Consider the following 17185-nt stretch of genomic DNA (forward strand, 5'->3'; position numbering starts at 1 on the left):
CATCGCTAGTAGAGAAGTGGATTCTGCTCTACTTCATGAATCATGAGAAAATTTTACAAAATTTGTATTTAACAAAGAGCTGAACAGGCTTAAAGGCCTGGCAGTTACAAGTGTTTATGCATATACATGGACAAGAGATCCATTTCCATTTTATCAGAATACACCACTTTGTTGGCTGCCCTATGGTGTGCACTACCTCACAGAGACTAGGCCCAGTGGCCACAAAGGACAAATATTTATTTTCTATACTGCCTTTCATCCAAAGATCACAGGGAGGTTTACAATACAAAAATGTAAAAACATATAGCATAAACAAACTAAAGCAATAAACCCCCTCACTGAGAAAAAATATTTATTAAAACAAAGCTTTTCTAGTAGTGGCTTCTAAAGAATGAAGCTTGCTCTCCACATGCCACGCTGCCTCTCTTTCAGGAGACAGTGGGAATGAGTATGGTACACTATTTTGGGAGCGGATCATGGACAAGCTGCTAGGTTATTATTTTTGTGATGAATTAGATCTATTTATTTTTTCAGGATTACCGTTTTTATGGATTTTTACCCACTACCTTGGGAGCCTTTTTAAGTTCAGAGTAGGAAGCCTTGTCTGGTGTTCTGTTCTCAAACTGAAATGACACACAGGCACTTATCAAGAGAAATGACGTGCGAGTGCTAAGGGGGCAACTTGCTTCAGTGAGAACAGTTCATTTCCTTGTCATGGAACAAGATTTATAGGTAGCTGAACCTTTCTAATACATAAAACAACTTCAGCTGCATAAATTTGATAAATTTTGCAAAATATTTTAGCCAACTAAGGGCTTCAATTAGGAATTTTCTGTCAATGAAAAGCAGTTTTCATGGATGAAAATATAAATTTTGAAAAATGTGGCTAATGTGAGTTAAAATCCCAGAAGGCGAAGGTACGGTTCAAAAATATTTCTAGTGTTTGGAGTCAAGAATTCAGTACCCTGGCAGAGCTCCTTGTCTTTCTTCAGGACAAGAAAAATCAGAATAAATCACACAATCCACTAGGTGATATAAAGTAAATTACTGGAGTGCTCTATGTGATACAAATCTTTTCCATGAAAATAATTTGGATGCCTGTGTGCAGAATTCATATGATAGCAGCCTATCTTAAGTTTGCCTATTATATGTGAAGCACTTTGAGCATTTAGAAAAAGCATTATATATAACTTGTTATAAGAATGTTTTGTTTAACCTATTTTGAGGATCTCAGTGTTCCCTTAAAAATGCTTACTCAAAAATCCCAACTTGTCCAATACCTTCTCATCTTTCTGGCCTTCTGTACAACTTAGCTCCCCTACTCTTAAACCTTCAGAGAGGAGCCGTCACATTATGTGCTGCACAGCACCTAGCATATTCTTTACACTAAATAAATATGCAGATGCATCAGTTTTAATTAACAATTCTGCAGTGATTTTGCACTGCAAAATTCTGTCACTTCTGAGTACAACCGTGCTCAATTCACTTTCTACCAAGTATTATGCTTTATTTAATGGACTCAACAAACATTTGATTAATCACATTCATAGGTCTCCAGAAAGGCTATACATACAAACTTGTAAGTTCTTTGAAATCTAAGTTGACTCACTCACTTAATGCAACTGTTATCAATTAACAACTGGGCAAACTGTCCAGAATGAGAAAGAACAAACTGCACAGCACATGAACCACCAAGCTGAATACGGTCCACTAACCATGTATTTCACAAACATGGTGAAAACAAATGGAGACTGTGGTGTGTGTGTATGTATGTGTGTGAGTGAGAGAGCGAGCGAGAGCACGAGAAAGCACATATGAGAGCATGCGTACATCAAGCATTGGCTTGACACAAAACATGTTTGGCTAGGTGAATCACAGATTTTGCTAACCCAAGACAAGACGTTTTCTGCAACAGGTACACAAGGAGTTTCTTTGTACTTCAAAATTCTGCAAAATACAGAATTTCCTATTTGACCTCATTTACAGCAATAATAAAATCAGCTAAGGAAATGTGTAAATGAATACTACAGTTGGTCACTGTTTATTGAATCTGTCACACAATTCTTTACTACTGGTGAAGATGCAATTTTACTGCCAAGTTCAGAAATCTACTAAATCTATTAGAGGCAACTTCTTACAAGTATAACTAAACATGGTTGAGTATTTTACTAAAGTATGTTATCAAATATATTATTCAACTAGTAACTAATGAGCGGTATTCAGGAAAGTTTTTCTTATAATAGACCTACCAAAATTAATGGACTTAACTTAGTCATGGTCATTAATTCAACTTAGTTGAATATCATCTAAAACTTGCTTTTGTTAACAGTAACCTCCATGCAACATGGCAGAGAGTGTTAAAAGGAGTTTGAGATATGGTACCATGTGATGACATTAAGGTTGCCACTGGCTGTTCAAATCAAAAGTTATCACTGGAATAGCACAACTCCAGGCATGGAGCCAAAGCAGTTCTTTAGATAACTGCTAGTATGTTTTCAAAATCTTATACTAAAATGACTAAAGAGAAACAGACCTGCACCATTCACTATCAAGTCCCAAATACTTCTCATGCCCCAGACACACAATGAATTCAGAATCCTAGCACAAGTTATAAAATTTAAAAATGTTTGTATACTAACCTTTTGGGAGACTCAAAAGTGCAGGGGGATTCTCTTGAGGAGCTCTGTCAGGTTCCTGGGGAGGTACGACCATGGCAAGTGTATGCATTGGTACACGTGGAACCTGCAAAATCAACTCAGATTAAAAACTTATGTCAGCGGATTTTAAAGTAACCTGAACATTAATCCAAAGCAAGTAGGATACTCTCCTCATACCCTGTACGTGCACAACGTTAAGTGTACTGTTCAAATAAGCTTTTGTGGGCTTTTAGTATGGAACTGGATTTTCCTCCCCTCAAATTTAAGAGCTAAGCTTTTTAAGAAATCCAACAGCATGAGAAATAGAAGAGGTAGCACACCTGAATTTTGAATCATTGTTCTTGGGATTTTCTCTCTACTTGACTTTTACTCAAATTGTACTATTCATATTCTATATCAAATTCATATTCTATATCTATATAAAAACTTGCACCATTTATGTCAAGCTGGTAAAAGTAAACATTCATTTTCCACTGCTATAGTTAAAAGCTTTACAGCTTACCTGAGACTGATCCTGAGATGGCGGTGTGAGCTGAGACATATCTGCAGTTGGAACTGATAGAACATTGTTTGGGTAATCCAATAAATAGGAAACAACATTTGTGTGACCACCCTTCGCAGCTTCAATGAGCATGGTCGAGCCATCCTGGAATACACATTTTAAGAAGACAGATTATAGTGGTTTGTGATCTGAGTACTGTACTAACTAGGTATACACAACAAAACCAACCTTATAGTTAACCCACTTTGGGAGCATTAGCCAATACAACTGACAAAAGGTATATACTGTAAAATAATAAAATGAGTTACTTGGAATACCTTAAGACGATGAGTAGGGTCTGCACCATGAGCTAGGAGCAGCTCAACAACAGCAAGATGGCCCCCAGCACATGCCAGTGACACCACTGTGTGGTCATTATTAGCTGTAGCTCGGTTAACATTGGCACCTATCGCAGAGACGTAATTAAAGGGAAATTTCAAGGAACAAAGTTAATGCAAAGACACCATTTGTTGGGAATGAGATTCCAAATCATTTAATTTTAAAATGAACAATAATTTGCAAGTGAAGAAGAAATTGCTTACATTTAGGTTTAAAAAACATTTCACACAGTAAAGGCCAGTTTGTTATTAGTTGTATGTTAATTTTGGAATATAAATTAAATAGTTGAGTTCTAAAGGACAGTACAGCTCTGTCATAAACAGAGGAGACTCATTGAAACCAGTGCTGGCCAATTTAAATCTATTGGTTTCAATAGGCTTACTCCAAGTATGACATAGTCAGGTACCAAAATATTTAAAGGTTCACGTTCATATTTCATGTTCGCTTAAAAGAAAATGCTGGTAAACTCATTTTTCATTAAGCATTGTATACCAAATGACAGTTAACCTGAACCTGCTGCAGTTAGTCTTCAGCTACAAGAACGAGACAACCCCTGTAACACTGCCTCTGCCACAAGCGCATAACCTCAAGCAAGATACACTAAATCTCATACTCCAAGTATGCGGGGGCATGGGGGTTGTAATACTTTATGGAGATATGAAAGGAGGATTATTTTAAAAAGAAGAAGTATATGAAGCACTGAGCTTTCAAAAACACGGTCCAAGTACTGTTCTTATAAAATTGCAAAGGAAACACATCCCAAACATACATTTAGTACAAAACATTATATGTATAGCAAAAGGTAATGATTGCTATAAAGCAACACATTCTTCCTAACAGCCAAAAGTCAAGCAATCCTTCCTTCAGCTACTAATGTTACTATTACTACTACCAACCTTTGCTAATAAGAAATTGTACAGTGCATAGATGACCCGCTCTTGCAGCCTTCATCAGTGGTGTTCTTCCACCTTCAGATTCATGCTCCTGTTTAGAAATATTATGAAGAAAGTAAAATCCATACTGTGGGGGAAAGTAAAGAGAAGAACTAATTTGCTAATATTCTAGAGCAAGATCAGCAGACAAGCTTAAGGTAGAGCTGATGCTTTTTCAGTGAGGTAAAAGAAAGCCCCCTTCAAAATAGGTGAGAGTCACAAACAACAACAAAAAGACTGAAGTCTTACCCAAGAGCTAAACAGAACACTAAACTGTTTGGACCAAACACAACCTGAAGATTAGGGATTTGCTTTGCCTGGCAAATGGACCAAAGGTGGTATACGACAATGCTTTTGTAAACATTTCTGATACTATAGTACAAGCTGTGCACAAAAACGTGACCTAAAAACACCAGTCATGCAGTTCACCCATTGTTGTACTTGAAGCATGCAGAATACAAACAACCTTTTCCATTTTGAACACCCTTTTACATATTTAGTCCAGTTAAATAAATGATATAAATTTTTGTCCCATTGGCACTTCTTGATAAATCAGCAAATAGAACCAATTAAAGAAAAGAAATACAAGGAACATGCACTGCTGGAAGGAAATCAAAGATTGAAAATTGTTATTTTTTTCAAAGTGATGAAAAAACTGTGGTGTAAACAGAACAATTACAAAATTATTTATTATTATTTATTAAATTTGCATACTACCCTCCATTCGAAGATCACAGGGCAGTTCACAACGTAAGAATCCAAGTATTAGACAAATTGTTAATCTATACTTTCACTCATGAATTATTTTGCATTCATTCCTCTGGATAACAATTTGGTCTACTCTCCCATCTAGTTTGCATAGGCACTTTTCTTCTTTATTTTCAAAGAAAATAAAAAGCTCCCATTACATTCCAAAATTTTAGAGAAATATTCAAGACTTACTAAATCTGCACCAGCTTGAAGCAGAACATCTGCAACATCAGTGTGTCCATTTTCACAGGCATAGGTCAAGGCAGTGTCTCCTGTTGCAGTTGTTGCATGGACATTAGCGCCTGTGGAAGAGTGTGGAATTAGATTACTCACAATGTATTAAAAAAATCTACCCAATTAACACTCAACCTAGAACGGCTCATAAAACATTTCCTTTCTCAAATGCTACTGACAGGATACCTCAACTGGAAACAACATTTAAAAAAAATAAAGCACTGGTGAGGTGACAGAATATTTATTTTAGGCTAGCACTCTCTGAGCAGCAAGTCACCCCTCTGCATATCACAGGTTCCTTTGGTAACATTTCTCAGTTTCATAAGTCTTTTGCTATTGAGTACAGGGACTGCCACTGAGAACACAAACGCTCTTGGGAAAACCAGTCAAATGAATCTGGACACTGAAGTCTTAGGCATGTCATCCTGATGGGAGTATTAAACATGTCACAAAAATGTTGTGAAGATTAACCACATAAACATTTTGAATACTAAATACTTTTACATTATTGATACTAATTTCCAATGGTTCCAGAATTATGACTATATTCTTCATTGCTCCGGAGAAACTACATTGTGACTCATGCAAGAAAGTGTTGAGGGATTACAATTTGCATCAATAAATTGGCCATAGTAGTCAAGAGTGATTAGAGTCAGAGTTGAAAAACATCTGAAGGTCCAATATCTGGTTTATCTCTTCCAACTGTAATAGCAAACATACCTGCTGCTAGTAAATACTTCACCAGCTCTAAGTGGCCCTCTTGTGCCGCTTCCATCAAAGGTGTAGAACAACCAAGTTCTATGTCAGCTCCTGCCTTAATGAGGAAGTCAGCTACTTCCGAAAACCCTCCACAGCATGCTAAAGTTAGAGCTGTCTCCTGTGTCTCTTCTGTCTGTGCGTTTATATTAGCACCTACAAAAAAATTTATTTAGGAAAAAAAATCATTAGCATGCCCATTTGATATTGGTTCCCCCCACTGGATTTTAGTGCTATTTATTGGCCTGCATTTCTTCATATGGTTTCTGCTAATTTCTGTGCTAGCGCAGCTTCTGCATGGACAGTCTTAGTTTACTGTATTCATTTATTTTTTTAAATTTGTGACCTGCCCAGAAGACATGGTTGATTATTGTGTGGTATGGTATAAAATATAAAAACCAAATATCAAATAAATAAATCCACTGGCTTACCACAATGGCAATAAAAGGCCCAACACCTTGAAAAAATGGTTTTAAAAGAGGTACAATAGAGCAATTTTCTCTCAACTTATCTGCCAGGTAACACATTAACTTAAGACATTTTCACACATTCCACACCCAGTTAAGCAAAGATGCCTCCCTGCAATACCTGCTTCTTGGTCTACACTTGGCTCTTCTTACGAAGGTAGCCAACAGAGCAATGTTATGGTGTGCAAGATCCTCATCCAATCTGCAAAGTATTAGCAGTAGAGGTAGGAACAAGTGGGAGAAACACAGAAGCACCAGCCAAACATTAAGCACTGGAGGCACATTTGTACTCTTCCCAAAGTAGCAGCCTAATAATGAGCTTTGTGGAACTGCTGCTGGCACAGATAAAGGACAACATTCCTTAATCACATCTTCAACACTGGCTGGCTGAGCAAGTTCCTTTAAACCCCTTCTCTTGCCTTTTCCTTTAGCACAAAATGAAGGTTTCCTAAGCCAATAAACATCACATTCTGCAATAAAAGGTGCTTAGAAATTAATCAGGTTGGTTGGGAACACCATTTTTTACTCCAATTACTATTTTTATTGATCTAGAGAATTCTGAATAGGCTAGCAGCCCTAGTAATTATCCTCAATGTAAGAGGCACCAGAATCAACACCACAATTGGTGTTTGGGGACTGGACTAGATGATTCTTGTGGTCCCTTCCAACTCTACCACCAAGAAAGAAGCTAGTAAAAATATTAACGCTCTAATTTGCAACACATGTGTTGTCTTACCTTGAGCTAGTAAGAGAGCCACCATCTCCTCGTGGCCTTCCCGAGCAGCTTCCATTAATGGAGTATAACCTTCATCATTAACTTCCTCAAGGTTTGCTCCCCTTTCTATTAGCAGGGCTGCTAGCTCCACATGGCCACCACAAGCAGCAAGCGTCAGTGGAGATTCAAAGGAATCAGCAGGCATGTTCACTTGAGCACCACTATCCAGTAACAGACGAGCTACTTCCACATGCCCATCCTATTTCAGAAAGAAAGAAAGAAAGAAAGAAAGAAAGAAAGAAAGAAAGAAAGAAAGCTCAAATATTCTAGAAAGGAAATTTTCAATATCATTTGAATTATGTTAGGAATGTATGTTCACTCTTCAGTTTAAATTGCAAACAACTGAATTTACTGTGAAATCTTATTATGATCAGCGGAGTGAAACATGCAGGAATGTCATCTTCTAGAAAACAGGGTCAAAACTTTTCTTTTTTTAAAATTTCCAGTTGCTACAGCCAGATGAGACCTTTCCACTAGTCCACAGACTGGTTATAGTAACTAAAATGTATCCGAAGGAGAACCCCACTGTGTCTAATAACAAGAACTATGAAACAAGAACAGAAGAAGCAATACAGAAGCCAAGTGAGAAGGTAAAGCAGAAGAGATATCAGTGGAATCAGGTTCAACTTGAATCAAGCTGTATATGCCACTCTCCACTGACCAGAAAGCGTCCAAGTTTCTATTCTTAGTCAGTGGAGGAGTGAAGCATACAAAAGAGATGTTCAGAAGCAGTATACCTTGAAACTGAGTGGGATGACAACTTCCAGTTACAGGAACTGCTGAAGGACCCTCCTTCTGGAGGCCACATCAGCTGATGCAAACTTGTCCACCTTGTGGAGTCTCACTAAGCTGTGTGTGTGGACCTCGATGGCTGCTCCATATATAACTTCCAGAGGAGCAGTGGTGTGTACAGTCACATTTGGTGGCCGTTGTCCATCCGGGTCCCCCCCCCCGAATGTGCAGCAATGCTGGGAGAAGACCAGCTGAATTTAAGAGCAGTATGGCTGCAGAACTCCTTAACCCACTACATCAGGGGTTGTCAACCTGGTCCCTACCGCCCACTAGTGGGTGTTTCAGGATTCTAGGTGGGCAGTAGGGGGTTCTACGGCAGAAGCTGAATCCTCCTTCCATTGAGCACTGGTGGGCGGTAAGGAAATTTTACCATCAAGACAGATGCATTAGTGGGCGGTAGGTATAAAAAAGTTGACTACCCCTGCACTACATGATGGTTGATTGGGAACTTTTTTGCCCTGGACCACTGCCTTCTAGGAGTTAACCCTTTCCTGTATGCTCCACTCTTCTGCTGTCCAAGAATCAACTATTCTTCCACACCTTCTATATTCAGATGCACCTGTACTAATTGCATGGGATGAAGAGTCACAAGATATTCTGCTGGACAGAGCATGCACAAATCTAGGAGCATCTACAAGAGTTTGTTTGTTTGTCATCAATTTAGAGTAGATATTTAATTCCATGTTCATTGCAGCTTGCTGGGGACAGGGAGGGGAAGTTTGGCATTGTCCTCCATTTTCAACATGGTTGCAGGGATCAGCTGAAAGAATACCACAGCACAATAGATTTTGTTGATTATTTTCTGAATTCATGGGAGCTGTAGTTCAGCAACATGGAGGGCCAAAGGTTCCCCATACCTAGCTTAACGTTATATGTGAACAGAGTCACTTCATTCTCATTTAGGCACAACCTCCCTAGAGAGGTATACCCATCACTGCCTACTGTTAGGCAGACAGCAATAGACCATTGTTTCACTGAGCCTTTTAGAATATTTGCCCCTTTGCTGCTGCTTAATCAGTTGCTACTTACTATGCGATATGATTGTTGCTTTTATTCAAATGCTTCTATGATGTCTCACAGCAGATCATGAAGTGTATTCTTATATACAAAATATAAAGTGTATCATTGATACAGAATATACCTAATTCTATGCAGTTTCCCAGCAGTAACTGTCCTTACATGTTTTTCAAACCAGGCAGTAGGCAATCAAAGCTTTGACTACTCACTGCATCCTTATATAGCACAAGTGCTAATGGCATAATGCAGAAGACTACTGCAGCATTAGACCATTCTTCTTCAGAGAGGTGGTTACTATATTTATCCTCTTTTTCTGGCTATTACAAGCTACAGTTAGTTTACTGCTAACCTAAGTTGTGATTGCAAGCTGTTAACAACTCATTCCCCACTACTAGCTTTTACAATTTTACCAAGCTGAAGAAAAATAGTGTTCGACTTAAAATTATATGCCATGACAAAAAATACTGGAATGCTGTTTTTAGAACATAAATGAATAGCTGTGATCTTGCATAAACATTCTTGCAATGTGTTTTCTTTAAGTAGTGAAAGAGGTAAGGCTAGGTATGCTCAAGTTCTTCAGTTTTCTTCAACCAAAACACCATTTAATCCAATGGTTATTTTACCATGCAAGCCTCCATTAAAGCTGTGTGCATCTCATCTGTTTTGTGCTCTTGGTCAGCTCCAGCTTCAAGCAGGAAACGAACCATATCTAAGTGACCTTCAAATAAAAGAGAAAAATCAGCATGTTACAAGACCTAATAATGGTTCAAACCAACTATGCTTAACAGTTTCACACCAAGCTAGTACATTAAGACAACTTAACGTACTAACACATTGTATATTGGCATGTGGCAGCTTTTGTCAGAGGCCATTTCATTGCATGCATTGAATAGTATGGTTTGTTGTAAGCCATATATACATATGGATGTAAAGAGGAACAAAATGTAAAGGTTGGAGTCAAATGGCAATGGAATGAAAACAGTAGTCCATGGCAATTTGATATGAGCTTAAATATAATTTATATTATGTATGCATAATTGAAAATAACTTTTTAAAAAGATCCTTCACAGCAGCAGTAATAATCGGGATATGTTAGATATGTTATGTGAGGATGGCCTAGAAGTCGATTGGAAACTTCAATTGATCCAAAATACAGAGGACAAATTACTGACTGGGGTTCCATTTAGATGACTTATAGCCCCCATTTAAAAACAGTTGCACTGGTTGCCAGATAACCACAGGCCTAATTCAGGGTGTTCATGTTAGCGTTCAAAGCCCTAAACAAAACTGAGTCCCCAGATCTCTGAAAAACCATCTCCTTCCATACAGACCTTTTAAAATCAGCAGAGGGTTATCGCTTGGTAGTTCCACTGCCTGAGAGAAGGCACTCTGTGGCAGCCACTTAGTTGTGGAACTCGCACCTCTGTGGGGAGGATCTGGCAACTTCATTATACCGTCTTTGGCAAACGCTGAAGACGCACCTCTTTAGCCAGGGGCCTTTGACACCTGAGGTATATATTTTCAGGACACACCCTATTTTTTGAGGTTGCATCTTTTGTACTGGTATAACATTAAAAGCAGTGTTTAAAATTTAAATTGTTGTAACCCATCCTGGGACATTAGGGAAGGCATGTATGCAATCAATCAATCAATCAATCAATCAATCAATCAATGCTCTACTGAGCACTCCTTCTTCCCCAACAGGCTTAGGAAAATATGCCCTGAATGCAATGTTAGTATTTGAAAAACAGGAAATCTAGGAAACTGAGGTAGTTTCTGAATTAAGATGCTGGTAGTGATATTGCCAGGTGACATTCCCCCCCTCAATTTTAATCCAATGACCAAACAACTTTTAAAAATGTAGAATAAACAGTTATGCAAATATATAAAATGGCTTGATCCTTCAGGCTGTATGGTTCAACTTGCTCTGGTACAGAAATTAGGTTTTTTAATCCTCTCTCTCTCTCTCAACATATATAGCTTTGAACATTCCCTGTGGCACTGGGTAAAAGAATGCAGGCTTTCACAGAACCATAATTCTAGACATATTGATCAACCTTTTCTTTCTTATTTATTTGATTTATATACCACCCTTCATCCTAAGATCTCAGGGTGGTTCACAGAGTACAACCAGTACTAACAAATACTAGTAAGTTCTAGCATAGAGGAGGGAGAGAGAAAAAACTGTTTGGCTCTTTATTTTCCTCAGGATTTTCCCAAAACCAAAATCTTAAGTTTGAAAGTGAAAAGCCTCTCACACAATGAGAAAAGCTTTAGTATTATTTTAGTGATAAAATATTGCTACAACCAATCAAACTGCTATAAAACTTCTAGAGTGAAAATTCAAAAGTAGTAAACTCAGTTTCAATAGAACTTCTACTATGTAAAACAATTTCAGAAGTTCAGAATACAGAAATTCTTCAAGGAATTGGTCCAAACTTGGAATCTGTTAAGCCCATGGCCTCCCCTCCTCAGCCCTGCCCTCTTGCATGGCATTACAGACAGTGAATTGTGGAGGGCATACTGTGCCTTTATGTTATAATTAAACACACAGTGTAATGCTACAAGCAGATTTCTTTAGAAGGATATACAGGGATACTCAGGTTTTCCAGTGCAATCCTTCAAAATGTCCTACCTTTATAACAAGCAAGTGTAAGAGCACTTTCTTTGAATTCATTGGAATGAGTGTTTATTCCTGCACCATATTCCAGAAGTACTCTTGCAACCTCAACATGACCTGCACTGGCTGCTTCCATTAAGGGGGTATGTCCATTTTCATTATGATCTTCAATATTCGCACCTGCTTTCAACAACACTTTGACAATATCAACAAATCCCCCAGCGCAGGCATAAGTGAGTGCTGTGTTTCCTAAGAGAAGAGGGGAAAACAAACCAAGGTCACTTATACCCCTGCCTTTGCAAGTTTAACTCTTTATTAAGAAATTGGTCCCGCAAAAGGATGACTACTGTTTAACGGGACTTTAAATCTGCATAATACCAAACAGAAAACACTGGTTACAAATTGACATTCTGAGCAGTTTTACATTAGTGTACTTTCAATAGTCATTTCTAATGAGCAATGATTTTAGAATATATTTCTTACTACAGAGAAATGCTTTATGAAAACTTAAAAGTTAGTGTCAAGGTATTTAATTTCTCCTAAATGTGACAGTGTTGCTGTTTTAAAATGTTATAATGTTAACACTAATACTACATGAACTTCTTTATCCAGGTTCAACTGAGTGATCACTTAAAAGACAAAGTTTACAGTGCACTACTTTTCACACATAATACTACATCCCTAAGTAAATATTTGCATCTATTTCCAGTAATAATCTATTGGCACTCAAATTATTAGTAGTTTTTCATTTCTTATTTACACTTACCTGTTGAAGACTGGGCATTGACATCAGCACAATGAACAAGCAGCAGTTTCACAATGTCCACATAGCCGCCACTGGCTGCTGCCATGAGTGGGGTTATATCTCCTTTATTTCCTCTATCTTCAACGTTTGCATGCATTGCAAGCAGTACCTGAATAAATGAAACAGAAGTTAAACTCCTATTAGTCATTACTATTCCCCTTTCTTGGTCTTTTAAAGGCTTCAACTTAGTCATTCTCGATGTGAAGGGAAGAATCAGATGTTCAGTCACAAGAAAAGTCATTTATCACCAGCACTGCGCCAGCCCTCTAAACAGGAGTCTCCATTCAGAGGAATGCCATTTTGAGAAAGACTAGTTGTAAAGGAAACAGAGGAACAAAACAAAAAAAAAAAGGTATGAGCAGAGAAGGGCCTAGCCTAGATAAGGATGTAGAAAGGAAACATGGGAAATCATTAAATCAGTCTGTATAAAGATAAATGTGATTCGTTTACAAGCCTGGGAAATGTGGAAACTGTCCTGGGTTAACAATGAAATAGTTAAGTTCAATACAGTTTAACTTGGAAGTCGAACAGAATCTGTTCTGGAAGTCTGTTCAACTTCCAAAACGTTTAGAAACCAAAGTGCGGTTTCTGATTGGCTGCAGGAAGCTCCTGCAGCCAATCGGAAGCCATGGAAGCCTCATTGGAAATTCGGGTTCCAAAGAATGTTCGCAAACCGGAGCAGTCACTTCCGGGTTTGTGGCATTTGGGAACCAAAACATCCAAGTTCCAAGGTGCTCGGGATCCAAGGTACGACTGTATTATTGCACTCCTGCCACCACCACAATGTGGAGCTGTTTCCTGAAGTAAAGAAACAGCACAGCACTGTGGGAACTGCACTATTCTCCATCCGCTATCTTAGCCTTCCACACGGCCTTCACACTAAGGTGGTGGTAAAGTTAAACGCCATCATGGTTTTGTGATAAGGCAACAAGGGAAGAGCACCTTGTAGGGCAGGAAGAAGATAAAAGAATACAAAGTGAAAGATGACCACCCCCTCAGTACTTGTAAACCTGAATACTTCAATACATACTTTGAATACATCAAAGATATGTGGATATGATCCAAATTCACATGACCACCACATTCAGCTCACTTTTTCTTTTTGAATTTCTCTCAAACAAGGTGAGGTAACAATTATTTCTAGCTTCTAGTTCTCTGGCTGTAATAATCTCTGGCACAAAACATACAGAACGAAAGCTGAGAGCTGCAAAGCTGTTGGGTGGAATTAAATGTTGCACAATGGCAAACGTGCCACCAAGGGAAGGATTTCACACACCCCTGTGTGCTGCTCTGAGCATCCTCCAGAACCCCACAGATCCAATTTTGGGAACATGGGAGACAAGGGCAGAGGGGGGAAAGCACCACTGCACAACTGGAAGTTCTTAAACAGGGCTTCTGCTAATGGGGCTCATAGTGTGAATCCCATCCTCAGACTTTGTCATTGTATCTCCATGAATACAGGAAGCTGCCAAGTTAGACCATTGGTCCAGCTAGCTCAGTTGTGTCCACAATAACTCTTAGCAGCTTGAGCTACAGCCCTATAGTGACCCTCAGAATCTTGACAATAACTTCATGAAGTCCATGTCATACTAAGTAATCCTTCCGATTATGCAGGCAGAAGATAGGGTTACAGAGATGGACATGGTTAGTTCTCCTAACCTGATGCTGAAAAACCATTACCATTCCCTTTTCACAGTGGGGACAGCTCTACTTGAATATTCTTACCATGACTGGGAAAAGGGAAACAAACCATGATGGTTAGAGGGCAGCTTTTTACAACAGAGCAATCTGGTGCTACCAATGAAGATGTTTACTTTCTGCCATAGAACTAAATGGAACCACATCACTACCACCGATAGTGATACTGCCAGTGTTAAGACATACAAAGCAAGTCCTAATGACATTTCCAAGGAAACTTCTTGACAAATGACACCACACTCAAAGTTGGCTGGCATCTGTCTGTCTTGGAAGACAATGGAAGCGTGTGCCTTTGGGGGTGAAGACAAACTGTTGGAGAGTTACAGCACCTGCTGTGGCTGTTGAAACCGATACAGAAGAGACATGTTTTATTGCAGCTGGGGCAGATGAAGGCATTCAAAAATCATAGAGTAATAGCTCAAGAATCAAGGAATAACAGAAATGCAAGGTGTTCTACTAAACTTCATCTTTACCCAGGAATATGGTAAGAAGTCAGAAAAAAACCTGTTTGGTGGTGTTTGTTCAACTTTCTTGTTAAAGTTAAACCTTGCAGGATTAAGCCCTTCAAAAGCCACTGAATACGTGAGCAGAACATTTGCCTTGTCCTTTAAAATCAGTAGTCCATTTTATAAACATATCAATTATTTCTGGATTCATGAGAAGTTTTAGCATTAAAGAACTGATATGACTGTGTTAAGGAAAGCATGTTTGTACTGCACCCTCTAGATACCAGGTTAAAAATACACTTTTTAATTCTTGGATAAGTTAGAAGATTATCTATAGGCCTCACACCTTTAGTATTTAAAGGAATGGTTTAGAACACTAGTCTTTACTCACTTGTGCCAACTCATAATACCCAGCTGAACATGCCAAGCAAAGGAGACTCTCCCCTTCTTCTGTATGTTCATTTACACTTCTTCCTTCATCCAACAGCTTCCGGACAGCATTTACATCCCCATCCGAGCATGCTTCTGCCAAACTGCGACTGGAAGATAACATTTTAAATACAATAAGCACACATGGAAGTAGCTCAAATGAATTACACAAATGGTAACTTATGATTAACTTTAGTACAATTTTCATTACTAAAGACAGCTGGCGTCCTTTACAAAATTATATTAAACAAACATGAAGAATAATTTAGCAAGCTGCTTAGGCAATGTTCTCTTGTTGTGACTGTATCTGGGAAAATGGGAGTGAGCTTTAAGGACTCTTTCCATGCAACTCACAACAGGGAAAGAGATGCTTGAACCAGGAATCTGGGAGATTTATGAAGAATGCATTCAGGATAATTTAGAAAGGACTAAATTGCCACTCTGGGTGACAAAATTGAAGTATTTTACTGTAATCACCTTGAAAGGTTGTTTTGTATATTTATATAAAAAAATACCAAAAATTAAAAATACACAAAGCTTATATAAATATAAAAATAAGTATACCGTAAATTGACTGTACACCACTTGGTCTTTATATGGCCATGTGGCAGTTCATAGGACAGCACTGGTAAGTCACAATTTCAAAGGCAGCTATATAAATTTCTAATATAGGTAGAAGGATGACTAAGTCATAAATGCACCAGATTATGTGTTTTTCTTTTTCAGAATCTTAAATCTTAAAATTGAATAAAGGGAAAAACAAAGATTGCAGCATGGTTTTCTGAACATTTTGGCCAAACACTTTAAGAGATGCATATCCATACTGCTGGCTAAGCAGTAAATTTCACAAAAAATATTGTCTATCAAGTTTCCAAGTCATTAAGTGAAGACTGTATGTATTAAAAAACATGATGAGAGATTAATCTCTATGCTGACTTTAGCCCAGATTATTTACCTGTATTATGAGAATTAAGGATATTTGCAGTCTACCTGCCACTTAAAAAAACAAAATCCAGCCACTGAAGGCCTAAAGTCGAATTCTTCCAAAATGCATGTTTCATCTGATGCAATGAATGTATCTAATGCAAGCAATTTCAGTATTAATGTTCGCACATTCAATTAGTCTTCCCTGTACAGTTTTACCAAGGACAACTATTTGACATTTAATATTCTATGAAGTAATTCCTGACCTTCCTTCCTTCCTTTCCTATCAGTATATAAGCTTCATCCTCTGTGCTCCATATTGCCTCATTTCACAACTATCCCATTTTTAAGTTTGCATGAAACTGCATAGATGCAACATATATGTGAATATACTTCATCAATTAACATGTGGAAATATGTCAGTTTTGTCTCATGACATTACCTTATCTTGCTACTGAAGCTCTCCAACCCAATTAGAGAACTTCGCCTCTGAATCACATTGAGGGATTGATATGGCTGAAATATTACTTTGGGTAAAGCCCAAAGTCGTCACAATTCAGTTTACATTTCTGAATCCCAGAGACAGAAGCTGATCTAGGCCTATTTATATTACTTTATTAGATATACCAAGAGCCACTTTATCCACAATCCTCAGCTTTTCAAGTCAAATGCAGATAGAATCAAACCAGATGAACAGGAATTCAATACATACTTGTCCACTTGTCCTGCATTGTGATTGTTCTCTGCTCTCATCCGTGTCAATGCAGCAGCAGCTTCATCCAATGCACAGCTGACAGAAGAAGTCAATCTTCGGAGCACCTCGGGATCTGCGAAGGCTTTACCATCGGCAGTGGACAATTTACCAATCCCTTCAGCGAATGTGCGTTCATCAATCAGGTTAGTATGAAAACCACACAAAAAATGCAGAGACACCATTTTAAACTTCAGCCACATGCACTATTAGTTAAAGTTGTCAGCTGCAAACATGCTAGAAAATTAGAAA

The 17185-nt window shown here is 38.2% G+C and overlaps 1 protein-coding gene across 10 annotated transcripts in view; it reads right to left on the bottom strand.

The window, feature by feature from the left end:
- Positions 1-17185, bottom strand: part of LOC308482216 (ankyrin repeat and KH domain-containing protein 1-like) — a 90323-nt gene that overhangs the window by 53846 nt on the left and 19292 nt on the right. For 9 of the 10 annotated variants that reach the window (XM_081015116.1, XM_081015115.1, XM_081015114.1 and 6 more), the window contains exons 3-14: positions 16895-17051; positions 15221-15368; positions 12647-12794; positions 11896-12129; positions 9884-9978; positions 7413-7650; positions 6174-6365; positions 5412-5521; positions 4434-4521; positions 3477-3604; positions 3160-3303; positions 2640-2742 (exon numbers count right to left, since the gene is read on the bottom strand). In XM_081015116.1, coding sequence (XP_080871242.1) covers positions 2640-2742; positions 3160-3303; positions 3477-3604; positions 4434-4521; positions 5412-5521; positions 6174-6365; positions 7413-7650; positions 9884-9978; positions 11896-12129; positions 12647-12794; positions 15221-15368; positions 16895-17051 — 1785 coding nt within the window. The remainder of the gene's footprint in view (positions 1-2639; positions 2743-3159; positions 3304-3476; positions 3605-4433; positions 4522-5411; positions 5522-6173; positions 6366-7412; positions 7651-9883; positions 9979-11895; positions 12130-12646; positions 12795-15220; positions 15369-16894; positions 17052-17185) is intronic. The other variant, XM_081015112.1, reaches the window with a different exon arrangement.

This window comes from Podarcis pityusensis (assembly GCF_964106645.2).
Source record: "Podarcis pityusensis genome assembly, chromosome: 7".
NCBI classification, from domain to species: Eukaryota; Metazoa; Chordata; class Lepidosauria; order Squamata; family Lacertidae; genus Podarcis; species Podarcis pityusensis.